The following is a 21721-nucleotide window of genomic DNA, read 5'->3' on the forward strand; positions in this document are numbered from 1 at the left end:
CCCTTTCATGCTTCAAGAATACAATTGGTTATGTTTCATTAAGAGTTTTGAACCATCCACCTATTTCAAAGCTTGGATTTCGGACGGCCCAAGCCTAGGAGAGCAATATGAAGAATCCGTGATGGGAACTAGTACTGAAAATAAAGGGGACATAAGCGGACGTTGGAGCATGCTGTGCCGTCTGGGTCAGATGCGGCCCAGTGAAGTGTTAAAAACCTACATCCATCGTGCAGGGGAAGAAGGATCAGAAGTTCAGTGTAGTGCCAGTCTGCAATGTGGAGCCAAGGAACAATCATCTACACTTTTCTTGAAGAGCGCAGCAGAAGCCAAGAAAAGTACTGAACATGAGTAAATACAGGGCTGGTTAAAGCACGGGACCCGGATGGGGTACTTGCAGCCTTAGCCTAAATCACTAGGAGTCTGGTCCAGTTGTGTGTGTAGGGCAGATGTGTGGTTAGAGGCAGTACCTGGGCAGTCTGTCCAACAAGTGATGTGAGAGTGGCCCTAGCAATGTTGGGCAAGACCACCAGCCAACAGGGTGTTGACCTGAAGCTGGGAGCCAGATTGAAACGCCTAATGAGCAACTGGCTTTGCAATGAGAAAGCTTCGGCCCATTCAGCAAGATAAAGTGCAGCGTGCGACCCCTACACAAGTTTACGCCCAGAAGCAAGCGCACCAGACTTGGAGTGAGATCTGGCCAAGATCGCGATGGCCTTAATGGAGGTACCAAGAGAGCCTGAGAAAGTATCAGAGGGAACAAACCCTAATATCTCCCGAGCAGCAATTCTGGCAAATCATCCGTGGCGGGAGGACAAGTCAGCGGGGACGCCAGGTGGTGTGGGTGGCTCAAGGTCTATGGTCTCCCTCAGCTGTGTGCTCAGTCGATGAGACAGCAGGCAGCATCTCTCCAGGAGCGGAGTGCTTGCGAATCCCGCCCTAACTGGCACACCCACTCCCCCCCCCGCCTCCTTAAAGCTAGCAGCAGCAGCAGCATCCGCCCTTCTCCTCCAGCCCTGTGCATCCAGCCTGCCTGTGCACACAGTCTACTAGCTGTAATCCCGAGCCCTCTTCCCCTCCTACCGCCGGGGAAGATGGGATGCAAGAGGCAGGAGGGCAGCCCCAAACCTTCCTAGAGCTGGGCAAACAAAGGGAGCAGCAGCAGCCAGGCTGGGGTGGATGCAAGCAACCATGAAAGGCTGGGTCCCCGCCTCCTCTGCTGCTGCCGCCGCCGCCGGAGAGCTGCTGGCTGCTGCCGATGAGCAGAGGACTACACTGTGAAGGGAGGAGGCGGAGAGGCGTGATTGGCTTTGCCTTGCCAAGGTAGAAGGTGTAAGGGAAAAGGCAGAAATAAAAATGTCTTCTTCGGTGGGGCCCCGCGGCCCTCGCCCACCCCCGGTGCCTCCCCCGATGCAGGAGCTGCCCGACCTGAGCCACCTGACAGAGGAGGAGAGGAACATCATTATGGCAGTGATGGATCGGCAGAAAGAAGAGGAAGAGAAGGAAGAGGCCATGCTCAAGTAAGCAGCTGCCCGTCATTCATTCATTCATTCTGGGCAGGGGGGTCGGTCCTGGCAGTGGGAGCGGACCAGGCAGCGGCTCTGGGAACGGTGCGGGGCTCGGCTCGGCAGCACTGACCGAGCCCCGCGGGGTCCTTTCCCAGAGACTGGCCGCGGGTCATGTCCTGCAGAACCTCCACCCGCTTCCCCTCACGACCCTGAACTTCCTTCTCTTCCACCCATGGGCACCGCCTCCCTTCCCTGCGGGAGACGCCTACCTGAGGAGACCCACACCCAGGAGGGGCGAGGGGGGTCTCGCCCCCCCCACGCAGGGGAAGAAGACATCCCCCCTCCGCTGGGGTGTGTTAGAAGAGAGGAGATCTTCCCATTGGAAAACCCACCACATTTTGGGAAGAGATTCCTCTGGGGGCCTTAAAACCCCGCCCGTTACAGGAGGGGTAATGGGTGGGATTTCCCTAGGACAGAGCCTTCAAAAAACACCATGCTGCCCCCACCAGGCCCAGTGTAAACCCAATCCTGCCACTTGGGGATCAGGCAGCAACCTGTCTCTTCCTCTGCTATTTCCACTCCCCCCAGGGTTTCTACAGCTGGGCTATCTTCCTTTTGCTATCTTCCTGTCTGCCTGGTGGTTGCTGTACTGTGGGCAAAGATGGGAGGCATGTTGCTGTGGAGGGGCGTTTTGCTGTGGAAAGCACAGTGTGTTTATAATTATCTATACTGCTCCTTACAGAGGGCAAGGTGTATGCTTGTGTTGGTGGGCTAGAGAGAGAATCGGTAGGTTTTTACCCATTGATTACACAGGAAAAGATGTAGGGGGCTCAGGGCATTGATGGATGCCGTATTTGGAAACTAGTCTCTCTCCTGTGTCTCTTGAACCTTTTATCTCTTTCCCTCCTTTCTTCCTTGCAAAACAACACCTATGCTACTTCACTTTCTATCCTTCTCCATTAGCAGCCGGCTTCAAATGTAATGTTACTAAATTGCCTCCTAAGAGTGATGAGGCTAAACAGATTGAGACTGTGGCATGAGGAAGAGAATCACATTTTCTCTTCCTGTAACCACCTTCCAGGCCTATTCACTTTTGGATGGAAATGTCAGAATAGGTAACTGACTACATGCAAAGCTCTTAATGTGATCCAGAACCTTTCTATCCTGTAAGGTGTGTCCTCGTCTCACAGTATCCCATTCCCTTGTGTGTATTTGGAGGGTAGGGTTGGTGGCTTGCGCTTAAGGTGTGACATGCTGTGTGTGGTGTTTTCTTTTGGCTGCATCGGAAATAACCAGTTTTAAGGTGTGGGTTCCAGTTTGTATACTTTCTCCTGTAGCCAACAGTATAATCTATAATGGATGAAAATATTGAATCCCTGCAGTCTCTTAATTTGTGTGTCATGTATTGCAAGTGATTTGAAGCTGAGGGCAGTGTCTGATTGTGCTGTTGTCTCTGTCCTTTCAGATCAGTGCTGGGATTTGCATTTCTGCGGTGGCTGCTGCTGGTAACTGCAGAAATGTACACTGAGGCCCACTAGCTAGTAATACTTATTGCCTGGGACCAAGACTAGGGATGGGGGTGTGGCACTGAGAACTGAGTTTGGATGAAGAGTTCGGTTCACTGCTGCTGCGGTTGTAATACTTGGGGTGTGATCAAGACTTTATTGGGGTTGGAAGAAGAGCAGGATTGTGAAACTGCGCTCTATTAGCCAATGTGGGGATAAAGCATTTAGGGTCACTTTTGGTCTCTATACGTAATAAGAGAATTGAAAGGAACTTCTGGTTAAATGCTATAGACTACATCTCTGCTTCCCCCATTCTCTGTCCTTTACCCCTCCACCCATTGCTACTTCCATATAAATATTTAGCCTTTATTCTGTGGAAAATAGCATTATAAGTCCCACGTCCACTGCAAGAGCAAACTTTTGTCAGGAGCGAAGCTAATTTTCAGTACTATAATTGTTATTGCGGGTTAAGGGATTTCTTCTCTGCTTCTTTCATATTAGCATCGGTGAAGCCTGGAACATTGTTTAAAATGTTTTCCACAAGGGTGCTGGGAATCTTCAAAGCTTTTGCTAAAAGTCTTGGGGCATCGATCAAAGTTAATTTTTTAGCACAGGTCAAAAATTGCCCTTTTGGATTCTTCTTGAAAATTGGATCTTTCTACATTGCTTTAGACATGTGTTCAAATGGTTTGTGATGCCAAAAAAAATTCCTTGTAATTTGGTCCACTTAACAATTCTTATTCAAAGGCATCTGAATAAGAGGAAAGGCTCTGCATCAGGCTGTGAACAATGTGATTTTTAGATACTTGGAAATTCAGCTGTAGTCATGGAATGAAGGGGAAAGCTTATAAATCTTGCTTTCTAGTTATATCATTGGTTCATGGGAATTAGGTCAGAGTCAGTAGTTTCCATCTAGTTATGATTTTGTATGTTGCACAGAACCATTATATCTTCTAGAATCACTGTCCTTTTTGTATATGGCCAGCACTACACTTTTTTTTTCTGGGGTAAGAATTATACATGCCCTTCTTTATAAATAGGATAACAAACTGAACAAGCATCTCCTGTCCTAATTCTGCAGAGAGGATGTATGCATTATACATATATGATGGTGCTGTCCATATAATAAATTCCACAGTCATATTATACATTGTGAGTCTTAGACCATGTTATCTGCCCTCTGCCTGTTAATTTGTCTCCAGCTGGATTGGTTCTGACATTCCAAATGTCTGAGCAGCTTCAAACAGCTATCAGTTTTCTTTTTAAAACAATCTGATAAGGAAATGTTTCCTTCCACAGCACCCACATCCCAAATGTGGAACTTCCTCTCAAAGTAATGCTGGTCTGAGATGCCAAATGGACAGTATTCATTCCTAGACCAGTGACAGGTTTACTGCCCAATATCTCTGGATGGAAGATGGATGCACAAGAGGGCAGAATTAAGGTTGCAGAGGCAAATGTAAATCTGGCATTTCTTAATTTTTAAGTGCTTGACTTTACAACCTAAATAATATTTTAAATATAGTTTTATTGTAGGTAGTACACATGCAAGCTTTATGAGAAATGGGACTTAGAGCTGAACACACTGGAATTTTGTAAAGTCTGGAATGCAAAATTAGATCCAGATTCCACTGCTGGCTCTAATCTGTAATGGAGAGCTGAAATTTTGAAAGGTATATCTCTGTACCTCCCTCCCCTCTGCACTTTACACATGCTTTTACACAGGATAAAAATAACTCCCACTGTAGTTATATTATTCAGGAAGTCTGACTAGATGATCACAATAATCCTTTCTGGCCTTAATCTATGAATCTATAAATTAATGGGTGTTACTGATGGCTGGCAGGAGGGATGGGGAAGAGGAGGAGGAAAAGTGTAGGGTCCTTATATAAAACTCCCCAGAGCAAAGGGTTGTTATAAATCCAGGTTTTGGTAAAAATTCTGCAGAAGAGACTATCTTTTTAATATGCTTTCCTCCTAATGTTCCATTGGTTGGCAGTCTGGAAAATGTCAGTGTTCCAAGAGTTTAAAAAATAGTAAAGTTTTTCATTCCAAATCTTATCATTCCCTTTTATTTTTTAAGATGTACCATAAACTCTCTTGTTTGGTTCCTTTGACACTGGAATAAAATGGTCAAACATACTGTATTGCTACCTCCATCCGATGACTAGTTAGTTAACATATTTCGGAGCATTTTTTAACACTTCCATTTAATACTTAAGTAAAAGAAAGGTTGTTAAAATTTTTTGAATAGGACTGTACCTTATATTGTGAAAACAATAGATCAAATTATCTACTAGTGGAAATGGGCACAGATCAATTGACTACAATGCAATTTTGCTCATTTGCACCACGAAAGAATTTGGCCCAATGTGTTTTCACTTTGAACAACTTATATATGAAAATATCTGAACTGAGTAACCACATGATTATATTTTCTAGACCTCATTCCTCCATACCTTACCCTTTCTGTACTTTCTGCTATAGCTATTCACTGGCTGACATCTAAAATTAAATTGTAAGAACCAAATTCTGCACTCCTGTACACTGGTCAGATCCAGAGTAACTTCACAAAAGCAAAGGAACTGCTCTGGATTTTCATTAGTTTAAATAATAGTAAAATTAGGCTCAATGTTCTTCAGGGCATTGCTCTATTTCTATTGTAAAGTATATAGTATAATTTGGGGGACTGGGAAAATAGGGTGAAATTTTCAAAAGCATTCAGCTGGCATTTTACCATTGTGTTTAATGCACGGGTTCTCAAACTGGGGGTCGGGACCCCTCAGTGGGTCACACGTTTCTTACATGGGGGGGTCGCAAGCTGTCAGCCTCCACCTCAAACCCCGCTTTGCCTCCAGCATTTATAATAATATTAAATATATTCAAAGTGTTTTTAATTTATAAGGAGTCGCACTCAGAGGCTTTCTATGTGAAAGGGGTCACCAGTACAAAAGTTTGAGAACCACTGGTTTAATAGGAGCAGATTTTGGCCAACACTGAACGGTTTTGAAAATCCAACCTATAATATTTTTTGGAAAAAATACACTAAAACACTTGTATCTGCAGGGTAATTTTAGTCTACAATGGCTGCACTGTGGAAAACATTTCATAAGATCCCATCCAATTAGATACAAAGATCAAAAAGGCTTGATTCTACTCTTTTTGGAGATACCCATGCATAACCTCAAATTACTGCTAGAAGTTTGCACATGATCAGGACTAGGGAATTTACACCAGATTCTTCAATGAGAGCCAAATGCAAGATCTGGGGGTACATGGATAGCTTTTCAGATCTATGGACATAAGAACATAAGAATGACCATACTGGGTCAGATGAAAGGTCCATCTAGCCCAGTATCCTGTCTACTGACAGTGGTCAATGCCAGATGCCCCAGAGGTAGTGAACCTAACAGGTAATGATCAAGTGTTCTCTCTCCTGCTGTCCATCACCACCCTCTGACAAACAGAGGCTAGGGACACCATTCCTTACCCATCCTGGCTAATAGCCATTAATGGACTTAACCACTATGCTTTATACATTCTCTTTTAACCCTGTTTAGTCCTAGCCTTCCAACCTCCTCAGAATACGGGTTCCCAGTTGACTGTGCGCGTTGAGAAAGAACTTCCTTTTATTTGTTTTAAACCTGCTGCCCATTAATTTCATTTGGTGGCCCCTAGTTCTTATATTATAGGAACAAGTAAATAATTTTTCTTTATTTACTTTCTCTACATCACTCATGATTTTATATACCTCTATCATATCCCCCCTTAGTCTCTTCTTTTCCAAGCTGAAAAGTCCTAGCCTCTCTCCTCATATAGGACCCGTTCCAAACCCCTAATCATTTTAGTTGCCCTTCTCTGAACCTTTTCTAATGCCAGTATATCTTTTTTGAGATGAGGAGACCACATCTGAATGCAGTATTCAAGATGTGGGCATACTATTCTCCATCTTATTCTCTATCCCTCTTTTAATGATTCCTAACATCCTGTTTGCTTTTTTGATTGCCGCTGCACACTGCGTGGACGTCTTCAGAGAACTATCAATGATGACTCCAATATCTTTTTCTTGATTAGTTGTAGCTAAATTAGCCTCCATCATATTGTACATATAGTTGGGGTTATTTTCCCCAATGTGCATTACTTTACATTTATCCACATTAAATTTCATTTGCCATTTTGTTGCCCAATCACTTAGTTTTGTGAGATCTTTTTGAAGTTTTTCACAGTCTGATTTGGTCTTAACTGTGTTGAGCAGTTTAGTATCGTCTGCAAACTTTACCACCTCACTTTTTACCCCTTCCTCCAGATCATTTATGAATAATTTGAATAGGATTGGTCCTAGGACAGACCTTTGGGGAACACCACTAGTTACCTCTCTCCATTCTGAAAATTTACCATTTTTTCCTACCCTTTGTTCCCTGTCTTTTAACCAGTTCTCAATCTATGAAAGGATCTTCCCTCTTATCCCATGACAATTTACGTAAGAGCCTTTAGTGAGGCGTTTTGGAAATCTAAGTACACTATGTCCACCGGATCCCCCTTGTCCACATGTTTGTTGACCCCTTCTAATGAATTAGTAAGACATGATTTCCCTTTACAGAAATCATGTTGACTTTTGCCCAACAAGTTATGTTCTTCTATGTGTCTGACAATTTTGTTCTTTATGATTGTTTCAACTAATTTGCCCAGTATTGATGTTAGATTTACCGGTCTGTAATTGCTGGGATCACCTCTAGAGCCCTTTAAAATATTGGCGTTACATTAGCTATCTTCCAGTCATTGGGTACAGAAGCTGATTTAAAGGACAGGTTACAAACCCTAGTTAGTAATTCTGCAATTTCACATTTGAGTTCTTTCACAACTCTTGGGTGAATGCCATCTGGTCCCGGTGACTTGTTACTGTTAAGTTTATCAATTAATTCCAAAACCTCCTCTAGTGACACTTCAATCTGTGACAGTTCCTCAGATTTGTCACCTGCAAAAGCCAGCTCAGGTTTGGGAATCTCCCTAACATCCTCCGCTGTGAAGACTGAAGTGCTTCTGCCAAATGGGGCCTATGTTTAATCCTTACATTATCCAGTATGTATTTGGGGAATATTTTTCCCTAGAGCATGCCTAGTTGTGGAATGTAGGCATTGAATTGGGTTCTTAGCCATTTCTTCACCAGTCATAACAGATTATAGAGAATGGATTGCATTATCTGAAGTACGTTCATGTTTGTACTGATACTTGTTGATCTGGGACTATGTTTTAATTCTTTGTATATATAATTTAAATATCGCCCTCAAAATGTGATTTCATACGAGATGCTGATGTCCACAGAGAGAGTTTTAAACAGGAAAACCATGATCCAAATATATTTTCTAGCACTACAGAGATGAGCAAACTCGTTGTGATTTTCAGTCATTACCTACAAAGCCATTCGTACACTCACCACTTTGAAGACAAAAATGTGCAGAACAACTTTTTCCGAGAGCTCTCTATTGGATGCTGAACTTTGATATTAGCACACTGCCTGAATTATTCCCCATCATATCAGCTGTGTCTTGTCATTTGCAATCACAGGACCATATACTCTCATTTTTTGTGAACAATTCAGTGTAATCAGTGTTAGCTCTGCTGCAGATCGAGAGGAGTACATGACTGTGACCTCAGTATTGAGCTCAGATGTCTCTGTTTCAGATGCCATCATAATAAATGCATAAATGGTTAAATTTTGGGGGCACTTACTCTCAGTACAGAAAGGAACCATGGATCTGTGGCATGGTGCCACCCCTGGAGCACACCCCTACATTGCATAGTGTGATGTGTTAAGAACACTGCCCTTGGTTCCCTCTTGCTTCTTTATAATAACTTGTTTGCAGACCCAATTATTTAATATTCCGCCAGCCTGGCATCCAATTTATTAAGTACTTATAAATATACAATTTCCTTTGGCCCCTCAGGACCAAACTCTTCCCCTGAATAATGGATTCCATACCCCTCCTTCCTTGCATTGTATGCTACTTCCTCCTGGTTAAGGGACTCCACAGCCTTCCTTCCTAGAGCTGTGCAGTAGTTAAGGGCAACTCCTCCAGCCCACCAATAGCCAACTTCCAACCCTGCTTCAAAGAGCCTTTCTTCTCTCCTGACTGGCTCAAGGTCCCCACAGCCCTCATAGCATGGCATTCTCCTCTCTAAGCTGCCTACTTTCTTTCTTTATCATTCCATCCTGGCTCTCCAGAGACTTCTGGTTTCATCTCCATCTCAGAAGGGCTGATTTTGGCTACATGGCCTGCTTGTCCTGTGACTTAGCTTGTATTCCCAGGTAGAGAAAATAATCAAAGTGTCACCAGTGGGGCTAGACCTATCCCCGCCTAAAGGACAATTCACCTTTGGACAGGCACTTCTTGGTGCATGGATGAACTGAGCACATCAATAGGCTTGTGTTAAAGCTGTTGACGGTCCCTCTACTATCTGAACTGTTTCAGATTTTGGATATCTATTGTGTAGTTCTGAAGGCAGATTGGAGCCATTAGGGCAGTGATTCTTCAGAATTTAAGAATAATTTTCTCTGTATTTAGTGCTTGGGTGATGAACACCAATTTTGGGGTAGAATAAGTGCTTTTGTATGACAAGTCAATCATGCATTTTAAATGCCTTAAATGGAGAGTTATTTTTACAAACTTCATTATGTGCAATTTGTCATTACATTGTTCACAGAAGGAAACAAAATCCAACCATGCTAATAGCTTAAGGAGTTAAAACATGGGCTAAAGACGTTGGTAAGAAATACTCACGTGAGAAATATTTTGCAGGATCATGCATTTAATAATTAGAATATTTGAAATGTGACAATGAGCCAGTTTGTTTTTTTTCAAATAATGTATCTGTGTATTTTGCAATTGAGGTTTACAGATTTTTGAACATATTCTGTCACATTTCTACCCAAGACATGGTAGGTACTGCTAGTTTTGGTGGTATAAAGCAGTGGCTCTCAACCTTTCCAGGAGTCTGATTTGTCTTGCATACCCACAAGATTCACCTTTCTTAAAAACTACTTGCTTACAAAATCAGACATAAAAATACAAAAGTGTCACAGTAGGCTCTTTTTGAAAAATTGCTTCCTTTCTCATTCTTACCATATAGTTATAAAATAAACCAATTGAAATATAAATATTGTACACCTCTACCTCAATAGAACGCTGTCCTTGGGACCAAAAAATCTAACTGCGTTATAGGTGAAACTGTGTTATATTGAACTTGCTTTGATCCACCGGAGTGCGCAGCCCCGCCCCCCCGGAGCACTGCTTCACCGCGTTATATCCAAATTTGTGTTATATCGGGTGATGTTATATCGAGGTAGCGGTGTACTTACATTTCAATGTATAGTATATAGAGCAGTATAAACAAGTCGTATGAAATTTTAGTTTGTACTGACGTTGCTAGTGCTTTTTATGTAGTCTGTTGTAAAACTAGGCAAATATCTAGATGAGTTGATGTATCCCCTGGCAGACATCTGCGTAACTCCAAGGGTACGTGTACATCTGGTTGAGAACCACTGATATTACATATATCATATGTAAAGCATTAAGTCCTATAGGGGAAAAAATACAGAGCTGCAGTCTATGCTTCATTGCAAATATTTAGTCAGCAAGGAATGTAGAGGTTAACACTGATAGCTTTTTTTCTAAAAGCTTTCTGTATGTTGCACACTAACATGTGCTAAGGACAATAGTCAGAATAATTTATGATTTATATTCGTTATTTTGTTTTCTAGGTTTTTAATTCACATTTTCATATGAAGGTATTTACAAAGTAAAGCGATTTACAATTTTACATATTTGCCACATTCTCTTTTGAGACATTTGACACAAGGAGGCCAAATTGTGTTCTGATGAAGTGAGGGTACACAGATGGAGGTGGGGCATAATATGGCAAGAAAGCTTGAGTTGTAGCATTCCAATAATCATTACATTAGTTATGGTAGCTGAGTATTTTCTTTGGTGCTATTGTTCATTTATTGAAATGTTGACACTGGGTGGCAAACCTAAGTTCAGTTTTATTGCTGGAAAAACATATCAGTTGTGCATTTTTTTATATATGTATAGATGTAGAAAAGCAAGACAAGCAACTAGTTGATGGATGTTCCGGCAATACACAAGGCAGTTTAGAGAGGACAGGAATTGTAAAAACTCTGAGCCATCCCAATGTAACTCTATTGACTTTGGCCCTGAACGATTTTTCCATTTTCAGTATTTATAAAAACTCCCTGGCCTGTCTCTTTCTGGTATCATAAATTGCTCAGTCAGTCCTTCTATCTGTCTAGCCTTTTGTACCACGCTCATCACTGTGTTATCAGAGTGTATTACAAATTCTGAAAGTAAACATTACAGAGGATCTCTCTCTCTCTTTTTTCATTACCCTTTTCGTCAGTAGAATTTTATTTTATGGGGAAGTAAAAGGCTTTTTTCTGTTTTTCATTTTGTTTAATGGTCGTGACTCTTATGCACTGTTTGGGCAGTACAGAGTATCATCAGCTAACACCAAATATGAAATGAGCACTTTATTATAAAAACAGATAAGAAGTGAAAGTAATTTGTTGCTAAGTGCACCTCCCTGCTTTTCTTTTCTTTCCAGTTGTCACTTTAACAAAACATTGCTTTTTTTCATTACATGAAGCAAGTTCATAGGTACCAAAGGAGAGAGAGCCCTGCAAATCTGTGGATATCCATGGACCATATTTATGGATTGTGAATTGGATGCGGATGCATATTTTGTATCCGTGCAGGACTCTACTTACATGCTTGTGTGCTTGTTTCTGCGATTGGTGGGATAGGTTTAAATGCTTGATAATATGTGAGTGTACAAAGAACAAACTCTCTTCTTATCATATTAGTACAGACAATTGGCTAAAATAATGAGGGGAATTCTCACCCCTGCTCTGGCCCCGTTATGCTGGATAAAAGGGCCTGAGTGGTATAAACAGACCTTAAAATCCCCTGGTCCATCTAGGTGAGGATTTCCACTAGCACAGGCACTACAGTAGACAAGAGTAAGGCTGTGCTTTGAGGATCCCTTCACACTCCTTGGAGTAGGAGGTATGCTAGGACTGGGAGGGGCATGTCAGGAGCAGGGCTGCAGCATGCCGTGCTGTGAAGATTCTGGGCGGCACTGTGGCTCCTAGGGCAAACCTAGAGATTGCAGTAATTTAGATAGACACATCCCAGGGCTGTCTAAATTATGCTGCTGTCCTCTCCAGTCCCTAGAGCAGCTCAGGATCAAGAGGGAGTAAAGTAGTCTAAAGCCATCTTAGCACTCCTATCCCCTGGGCACCTCTTAGAAGCACGATATAGAATCTCACTCATAAAGTATAAGTACAATATGTATGCGTTTAAGATTTGGAAAGGGTTTTAGTGTGAACATTCCATATGGAAATATGTATAAGTAATTTCATGGGCTTTAATTTTAATATTCTGTTGCTTTCGTGTAACTTAAAATACATCCAGTGCACTGTTCAAAGTTGATCAGCAGCTGGAGTTCATTAACAATGACTGCACCGCACTTTAAGTGTTGGCGGGGGGGAATTGTCCGGCTTGCTGGGGGAAGGGGCATACCTCTTTAGCATACCTGCTTAAGGGCACAGAGGCAGGTACATTGTTGCAGATGCAGAACAGGTTAACGGGACTCTGACTCATCCCTCCCCCCACCAGGTGACCAGAAGAGAGGGGAGAGTATATAGGTGCAAGCCAGACAGGAGAAGCCCTGTTTCACCTGGCCCAAGTTGAACAACGGCTACCCTGGAAAGTGGCAAAATACCAGGTTTGGTCAGAATCCGCTGGAGGCACTGTGCTAGCCTCTAAATTCTTGTGGGGCTGGGAAGGAATTTTTCCTTTACTATCAAATTGGCCAAGGAAGAGTGGGAGTTTTTTCACCTTTCTCACAGTGGATTCGGGTGGAAGGGCTCATTTGGGTCCAGCATGGAATGGGAATGAGGTTACAATGTTGCAACTCATTTTGTAAGTGTGTGGCAGATGTCCAGTGCAGATGTTCTATAGGGAAGGGATACAGTGATCAGATAAATGATTTAGTAAAGGGTTTAAAGGAGTTGTTTGTTAATGGAGTGGAAAAGGGGCAGGGTGTTGAGGCTCCTATGACTGGCACAGCAGAGAGCCAACCCCCCCTTCTTCATAGCCCACCGGAACACTTATTTGAGGGGGTGGTAGTAAGGATCCAACAGCAGGTTGGCTGGAGACCAGGATGGAAAAGGGGTGGGGCTGACAGAAGGCCCCCAGGTAGATACTGAAATGATCATGGAGTTGCCTGCACTGTACACTTCTATCTGCTGGGTACTCCAAGACAGTTAATAATAAAGTTTTCAGCCTGATTAAACCACATCCAGTGTCTTCTGTACTCCTTCCAGTATAGGCAGGCGATATAGTCCACAGCCATATCACTTCAGACTCAAATTTTGCCAGATCTTACAAGTTAATGTCTTGATCCTGCAAACAGATGTGACTATACTGTCTGACCTTAGTGGATATCTGTCCAGGCACAGGTGTGGATGGGTGCACATCTATTTGCAGGGTCTGGGCTTAAATGTGTTTGAGTCTAATCCCTGTTTAGATTGGAGACTTCAACAGTAAATTCTAAATGTTGCAGAAGGAAGCATGATTCCCTCTGAGTTATTACTGAACCAATGTGGGGTTGCCAGGCGTCTGGTTTTCAACCGGTTGAAAAGGGACCCATGCAGCTCTGGTCAGCATTGGTGACTGGAGCATTAGAAGTCTGGTCAGCGGCACAGTAGAGATAAGGCAGGCTCCCTGCCTGCCCTGGCTCCGCACAGTTTCCAGAAGCCCCTAGGCACAGGGACGGCAAGGGAGGCTCCGCACGCTGCCCTTGCCCTGAACACTGACTCTGCAGCTCCCATTGGCTGGGAACCGCAGCCAAGGGACCTGTGGAGGCAGCACCTGCAGGTGAAGGCAGCATGCAGAGCCCCCAGGCCCTCCCTGCACCTAGGAGTCGCAGAGATATGCTGGTCACTTATGGGAGCCTCCTAAGGTAAGCACCGCCTGGGAGCCCGGACCCCCTCCCATACCCCAACCTCCATCCCTGAGCCCCCTCCTGCACCCAAGCTCTCTCTCAAAGCCCACACCCTACACCCCCTCTTGCACCCCAGCCCCCCGCCCCAGCACTGAGCCCCTCCCACACCCAAATTTTCTTCCAGAGCCTGCACCCCCTCCTGCACTCCGAACACCTCATCCCCAGCCCGGAGCTCCCTCCTGCAGCCAAAACACCTCATCCCCAGCACCACCCCAGAGGCCTCACCCCCCGCCGGAGCCCTCACCCCCCATGCTCCAACCCCATGTCCTAGCCCTGAGGCCCCTTCTGCATGCCAAACTCTTCATCTCTGGCCCCACCTCAGAGCCCACACCCTGAGTCAGAGCCCTCACGCCCCCCCACACCCTAACCCCCTGCCTCAGACCGGAGCCCCCTCTTGCACCCCAAATCCCTCATTTCTGGCCCCACCCCGGAGCCCGCATCCCAAGCTGGAACTCTCACCCTTTCCTGCACCCCAACCCTCTGCCCCAGCCTGGAGTCCCCTCCCACACTCCAAACCCTTCAGCCTACCCCCCCGGCCTGGAGCCCCCTAATGCACTCCAAACCCCTCATCCCCAGCCATACCCCAGACTCCACATCTCCAGCTGGAGCTCTGAGCCCCCTCTCGCACCCGAATCTTCTCATCCCCGGCCCCACTCCAGAGCCTGCATCCCCAGCTGGAGGCCTCACCCGCTCCTGCACCCCAACCCCCCCCTGCCTCAGCGTGATGAAAATGAGTAAGTGAGCAAGGGTAGGGGAGAGCAAGTGAAGGAGGGAAGGGGAATGGAATGAGCAGGCACAGGGCCTCATAGAAGGTGCAGGGCAGGGGGTGGGACAAGGGTGTTCAGTTTTCTGCAGTCAGAAAGTTGGCAGACCTATGCCCCAGCTTTGTAAGAAATGAAACCAAGGCCTAGTCATGTGTGCTTATTAAAGATCTCATAGCATTTTGCAAGAGCAGAGCTATGCTCTGATTAAATCCAGTTTAATTAAATATGTTCTGTCTACCTATCTTTTCCTGAAGTTCTAATTGCATATGCTATTTTTTTTACTTCCTCTGTGAATCTATATGCTAGTGTTTCATTGTGTTGTTAGACAAGTACTGCATTCCACTCCAAAGGAGGAGATTTCGAAGATGCATGAAGTGATTTATTTTTTTTTGGAAATGTAAAAATTTGAAAATCCCTTTGGGATTAAAGACAATGTATATTTTTCCTGTGTTTCAAGACAAAATTAAATATTGATTTTTTTAATGTAAAATCTATTTAAAGAATGTAGGCCTTTGGGAACATACTATAGTTTTTATATCTTGTGTTTTTATATGATTCAATATTGATTGCAACTTTAAATTTACAAAAAAGAAAAACCTACAACCTTGATATATAATCTCTTTATAACTTATTTTGCTAATTTTGTACTTATACAAGTTAAGTTAAAAGCAGAGCATCATGCATTTCCAATTTTTTAAAAAACACTTCAAAAATTATTGGAAAACTTTTTAATTAAAATAAGAATTAACATGAATGTAAATGGACTGGTGGCTCAGGGAAACAGTCATGAGCTACAGATCCGACCACCTCTACATGCTGATTGTTTCCTGCAGTCGTCATTAGTTTTCAATGGGCTACGTGAAATATAGCAGTAATTTCAGTCCAGTTCCTGCTGGACACAAGCATATCATAAAACCACATTCTTCCTGTTCTGTCTGTATGAGACCACTTAGAGAGAGGGAGAAGTTTTGGGCAGAATGTCAATCACACATAGATAACACACAGCTGTCTCTTTTATCAAACCCAGGTGTTGTCTGATTTCCCAGGATTTAATGTTGATTGGGAACTGGATGAGTGTAAACAATCTGAGGCTTAATCTGGATTAGATAGAGGTAATAATGCTAATTGGGTGGAGGAAGGATCTTGAGAATAGTAAGGACAATGACACTTATTATTGTGGGATTTTGTCCAACTTTTATTCAAAGGGTTTGTGATTTGGGAGAGCTTTTTGGATAAACTGCTTCTGGAATTTCAAGTAACTTTGTTGATCAAGAACATCCTTTTCCTTCTGCATCTGGCTAGGTGTTGACAACATTTCTCTCAACTCAGTCTTGTCCAAGTGATCCAGGACTTCTGTCATCTTCAGATAGATTACTGCAGCATCGCCCATGTGGGGTTATACTTGAAGACAACTCGGAAGCTTCAGCTGGAGCAATATGTGGCCAGAAAACATACATTATGCCTTTTCTTTGTCAGCTGTATGTGCTTGCTATCCATTTTTGGGTGCAATTCAAGATGTCGACTTCGATCTGCAAAGTCCCATAGCCTGCAACCTGGATATCTGATACAGTCTTCCTCCTCATGCACTGCCACAAGAATTGAGATCAGCAGAGACACATAAGGTATTAGTCTCCAAATATAGATAACAGGGGACTTGTGACCAACCCATTTCAGTGAAGTATCCTTGTATCTCGAACTTGCCAAGCAGAACTCTCCCTACAGAGCCAAAGCTTAGTGGTCTTTAGGGCATGGTGCAAGTTCTTATCATGACCCCACTCGATATGCTCTTCCAGCCTGACTGTGAACCACTGATAACTACTCTCCGGGAACCGTTTTCCAACCAGTTATGCACTCAGCTTGTAGTCTCTCCATCTAGGCTATATTTCCCTAGTTTGTTTATGAGAAGGTCATGCAAGACAGTATTAGAAGCTTTACTAAAATTAAGATATACCGCATCTGCCGCTTTCCCCTTTATCCACAAGACTTGTTACCCTATCAAAGAAAACTACTAGGTTGGTTTGACATGATTTGTTCTTGACAAATCCATGCTGACTATTACTTATCACCTTATTATCTTTATTATCCTTGTTAAATCAAAGAGTCCAGTCTGCAGAGTGTTTATTGTTTGAGGTGTTGAGTGTTTTTTGTGCAGTGCTGAGTACTCATTGCTCCCTCACAAGAGCTGCCAGTTTAGCATCTTTCATGACTACTATAAATTAACTTTACAAATTATTTTTAAAACCTGAAGTGTATTACATTATATCATCTTGGAAGAATGTTCAAAGGATATTTTGTAATACAGTTATGCTTCCTGATTTAGTCTCAGAGTAGAAAATTAACTCAACTGATAACAATATAGCACTCAAGTCTGTGCCTCTACTACCATATGAGGCTGATATAGCCAGCACCCTTCTGTGACTAACAGTGTTGTACACATCTGTCTTTTTCTCAGGTGTAAAAGGTTATCTGCAATCTGTGAATATTTTCCTATGAAATGTGTGTTTTGCTTTAAAGATCTTGTCAGCTGTACTTGGTGCAGTTTCTCTAGGAGTCCTACCTTTTCCCTGACTAGCCCCCTTCAATTAGATCAGCCCTTAAACTCAGTTTAAGTTAAGAGTTTATCAGCCCTTAAACTCCATACAGTCTCCTTTTATCAGTTTCTCATGGGCAGCTTGGTGTGGGGCTGTTAGCCCTCTACTATCCCAGACCTTTCTGTTCCCCCTTCTTTATAGGCTTGTTTTCTTTATTGGTCACAGCTGTGGGTGCATGTCTCCGTGACTGGCAGTTCTGGCAGCTGTGCAAGGGTGTGATCAACCTGCTTGTCTGTGAGCACGGAAGACTCTCCTTTCCTTTCTTCCTATGCTCAGTATGGGGTTTTTAAACCTCATTACAGTTCTCAATTTTATATATCTTACAATTGTCCAGCTTATCAGTCATTAGACGCAGGCATATTATATTTTGCCTGTAGCCTGGTTTTTCACGTTTCAGGAACAAAAGCAATTATTCTTCCTCTTTTACCCCATTCCAGTCGCTGTAATCACTGTGAGTTCCTACAAAATGAAATCTCAGAAAGATGGAGTTGGCTGAAAAAAGACATTCTGTACTCTTGTCAGTATTTTATTTCTGTTTAAAAACTGAGCCTTCAGTAAAAATGTAAGCTAATAGAAAAGCATTTGCAGTAAGTCTTCCAGTGCTGCCTCTTCTCATAAACTCTGTTACTAATGGAACTAATTATGTGAAAATAAATCAAAGACTCAAAAAACAGAGTACACATACTGCTAAATTATGACTAAGATGCAAATTAGGGTCTCTGTGCGGTCTTGTTATTGCATTCAGTTTTTGATTGGTTTAATTCTAACTCTGCCCATTTGCAGTTTAAGGAATTGGAGAAGTACTTTATGAAATCCAGGGGAGTGAGATGCACAGAAATGGCATGGTGAAAAAGACAGAACAGTGGTTTCTGATTGGCATCCTAGCTGCTCGTGGACCTGTGCACAGTATCCTTAAGTAGTCTTTCTAAATGATTGACCACACCATATAGCTGTGATGGAAAACAAATTATTTTATACATAGGAATAAATAAAATTATACTTTCCTTTATACATTTGACCTCATTTGAAGCTGAAGGTGCTCAGCATGTCTGAAATTCGGACCATTAGCTGGGTGCCTGAGTATAGATTTAGCTGTTCCCAAGTTTTGTTTTTCTTCTCTCCCCCCCCCATCCCTGCCATCCTGAAATTATTGAGATCACTGTCCTTTTGTGTATCTTCCTTTGGGAGACCCTCTTGCTTTTCACACTGACCCATTAGAGATGCTATAGCAGTTCTTGGGGTACCAGGAGGCAGCCTCTCCAGGAGAAATATCTTGGTGGTGAATGGCCACAAAACTGGGCAACAGCAAAGCTGAGATGTTATTAAACTTGCAGTGTTGCCAGCTTGTATGACTTTATTGTGAGTTTAATAATAATGAGGTTCATAAATCTTTTATTCAGTCTTGTGAAATTTTATCCTTATCCAGAATGGCTTCCAATCTCTCATTATTAAAAAAAAAAAAGTGTGAAGCCACTGGCTGCCTTCAGCAAGGTAACCACTATTTTCTTTTAGCCTTTGGAGATGAGAGTAAGAGTTCCCTTAGTAATGAAGGTTGCCGCTGTTATAAAGCATAATTCCCAATTCTGAACCTTAGCGTCCAAAAGTGGGTGCCTGCATGAACCTCCAAGCTTAATTACCAGCTTGGATCTCATAGCGCTGCCACCAGACAGGAATTACAGTGCTGCCTCACTTCTGATCTCCCCCAAACCTTCCCTGGGGACCCCAAGACTCAGATGCACTGAGTCTATAACAAAGGGAAATAACCCCCTCCCTTGTCTCCTCTTTATTTTCCTCCCCGGCTTCCCCTCCTGGATGGCCCTGGACGATCACCCTATTTCAATTCCTTGAATTGCAAAACAGAGAGATCAAGTTTCTTGACCCTCATCCGCAGTCCTGCAAAGGTAAGCTTTGCAGTCTGACACAAAGAGATTTCCCTTCCCCCTTGTTCCTTCCCCCCACCAATTCCCTGGCGAGTTTTAACTAGGAAAAAAATCCAACAGGTCTTAAAAGAAAGCTTTATATAAAAGAAAGAAAAAAGACATAAATTATCTCTGTATCAAGGTAACAATATACAGTGGTCATTGCTTAAAAGAAATGAAATAACAGCCTTATTCAAAAGAAAATACAATTAAACATTCCAGCAACTACACACATGTAAATACAAAAACAATATAAAACTATATTGTCTTATCCTGTACTTACAACTGGGAACAGAAGATTGAAGCTGAAGAGAAGAAAGATCCCTCTCAGAACGAAGAGAACTAGACAGCGAGAGAGACAAAGGACACACACCCAAACTTCCCTCCCTGAGCTTTGAAAATCCGTTCCTGATTGGTCCTCCGTCAGTGTTTGGTTCCCTTTGTTAACCCTTTACAGGTAAAAGAAACAGTAACCCTTAGCTATCTGTTTATGACAGCCGCCTTCCATTCTTTCCAATGGGTCTAAAGCCAGGTGACCCTCCCTGAGGAAAGATTGTGGCTCCTTAAGTCACTAAGTGAGGGCAAGGCAAGGGAAGGGATAGTATGGAGATACAGGGAATGGGCCAGTGGTGGCAGCAGGGAAGAGGGATGTGTTAGAATGGACCTCAGAAGTCATCTAGTCCAACCTGCTGCTCAAAACAGGCCCAATCCCCAAACAGATTTTCGCCCCAAATTGCCCCCTCAGGGATTGAACTCACAACTGTGGGTTTAGTAGGCCAGTGCTCAAACCACTGAGCTATTCCCCCAGGAAATGAGTCAGGAAATTACAAAGAAACACAGGTTATTGTTGTTGTAGAAGGCAGACTTTGGGGAGTAGTGCAGGGTAATATGGAGTCCAGGGGAATGTGGGTGGCAGAGTGGTGAATGTGATGGGTAGGGACTGTGAGGGGAGAAGGAAAAAATATGAGAGGCAAGTAAATGTAAGAGTTAGGTTGTAGTAGAGGGACCAGAAACTGTGGGAGAACATGGAGGAAGAATGTGGGTGGAGCAGCTGCCTCTCCAGGTAGGGAGGGGGTCAGAGAGGGATTGAATGGCACCTTGCCACACACCAGGAGTTACATAAGTGAAACCTTCAGTGAGAGGCAAATAGGGAAGCCTGCATTTTTATGTGTATGTTTGAGATTGAATTTTGAGATGGTCATGCACATTGGGGATAGGCAGGTTCCCCTTAAAGGTGAAAAAAACAGAAGTCAGGTAGGAAACAAAATTATTTTTATTTCATGATAATTAAACCAATCTCATGATATTTTGGGGGCTGCGTCATGATTTTTGAATGCTTGGGGTTGGCAATAGTGCTTTCCCTTCTCTCTCTGAAGGCCACCGGTAGTTAGATGATGGGATCCAGAACCTCAGGTTGATTTGAATACAAAAGGAATTGAACTCGTCAGCATGTTCAACTGCTCCCCTGCCATGACTCCCAGTTACTCTGAGCAGCAGCTGCAGTAGTTTAGGGAGTTCTAATAGCACCCTCCTCCTCCTCCTTCTAAGCTGCTTCTGACTAGCAGTTGGCTAAGGAGCTGTGCAGGGAAGAACTGCCCCATATAGTGCAGGGTGGAGTTAGAATTTCTCCTCAGGGTTGCAGGCTTGGAAAAGTGTCTAGAGAATGTGCCAAGGGTTCAAAAGCCAGAAGGTAAATAAAACCCCCCCAGATTGTTTTATGATTTCAAACCAATCCAATCTTTTTTGCAGGTTTGTTTCTTGATTTTTGAACACAGGCAGTTCTGTAACATTAGCTTCAGTTTAACAGTTGAGGATTGAGACACCAGAAGATTGTCACACAGGAATTTTGTGGCAGACATAAGTATTAAACCCTGACTATTTTTAATCACAGGCTAATTCTTTAACCACTAGACAGTTCTTTCTCTCTATATCTTGTCTATCTCTTCCATTAGACCTCAGTACAACTCTTTTAAACTCTTTAACAGTGCTACTGTTTTTGCTAGGGCAAGGCTCAGAACCCAGAAATAGAAGATCGATGGTAAAAGCAGAGTTGTTAGTGTAGCTGGAGTATAACATAGGGGGAAATTGTATAGGTTGAAGGATAACAGAAAAGGGAGAAACTTGGTTGGGTTGACAAGTAAATGTCAAGTGAGAGAGGAAGGTAGATAATGAGACAGCAAATGAGGGCACCAAGTGGCAGATTAAACACATTTAACCCCCCCTCAATATTTTATTCCCCACCCCATTTCCACCTCTCATCAAAAGTGGTATCAAAGCCCAGAAATGTTGGTACTGGTGTGGAGTGCTTTAACACTTTATTTATAAACCTAGGAAGAGAAATTTTTTTAGTCCAGT

The 21721-nt window shown here is 43.1% G+C and overlaps 1 protein-coding gene across 42 annotated transcripts in view; it reads left to right on the forward strand.

Moving 5' to 3' along the window:
• Nucleotides 1-1001: 1001 nt before the first annotated feature.
• The window catches only part of RIMS1 (regulating synaptic membrane exocytosis 1), a 537317-nt gene continuing 516597 nt past the window's right edge, over nucleotides 1002-21721 (forward strand). For all 42 annotated transcript variants that reach the window (XM_075063753.1, XM_075063758.1, XM_075063781.1 and 39 more), the window contains exon 1: nucleotides 1002-1517. In XM_075063753.1, coding sequence (XP_074919854.1) covers nucleotides 1354-1517 — 164 coding nt within the window. In that variant the 5' untranslated portion in view covers nucleotides 1002-1353. The remainder of the gene's footprint in view (nucleotides 1518-21721) is intronic.

This window comes from Chelonoidis abingdonii, chromosome 3 (genome assembly GCF_003597395.2).
Source record: "Chelonoidis abingdonii isolate Lonesome George chromosome 3, CheloAbing_2.0, whole genome shotgun sequence".
Taxonomy (NCBI): domain Eukaryota; kingdom Metazoa; phylum Chordata; order Testudines; family Testudinidae; genus Chelonoidis; species Chelonoidis abingdonii.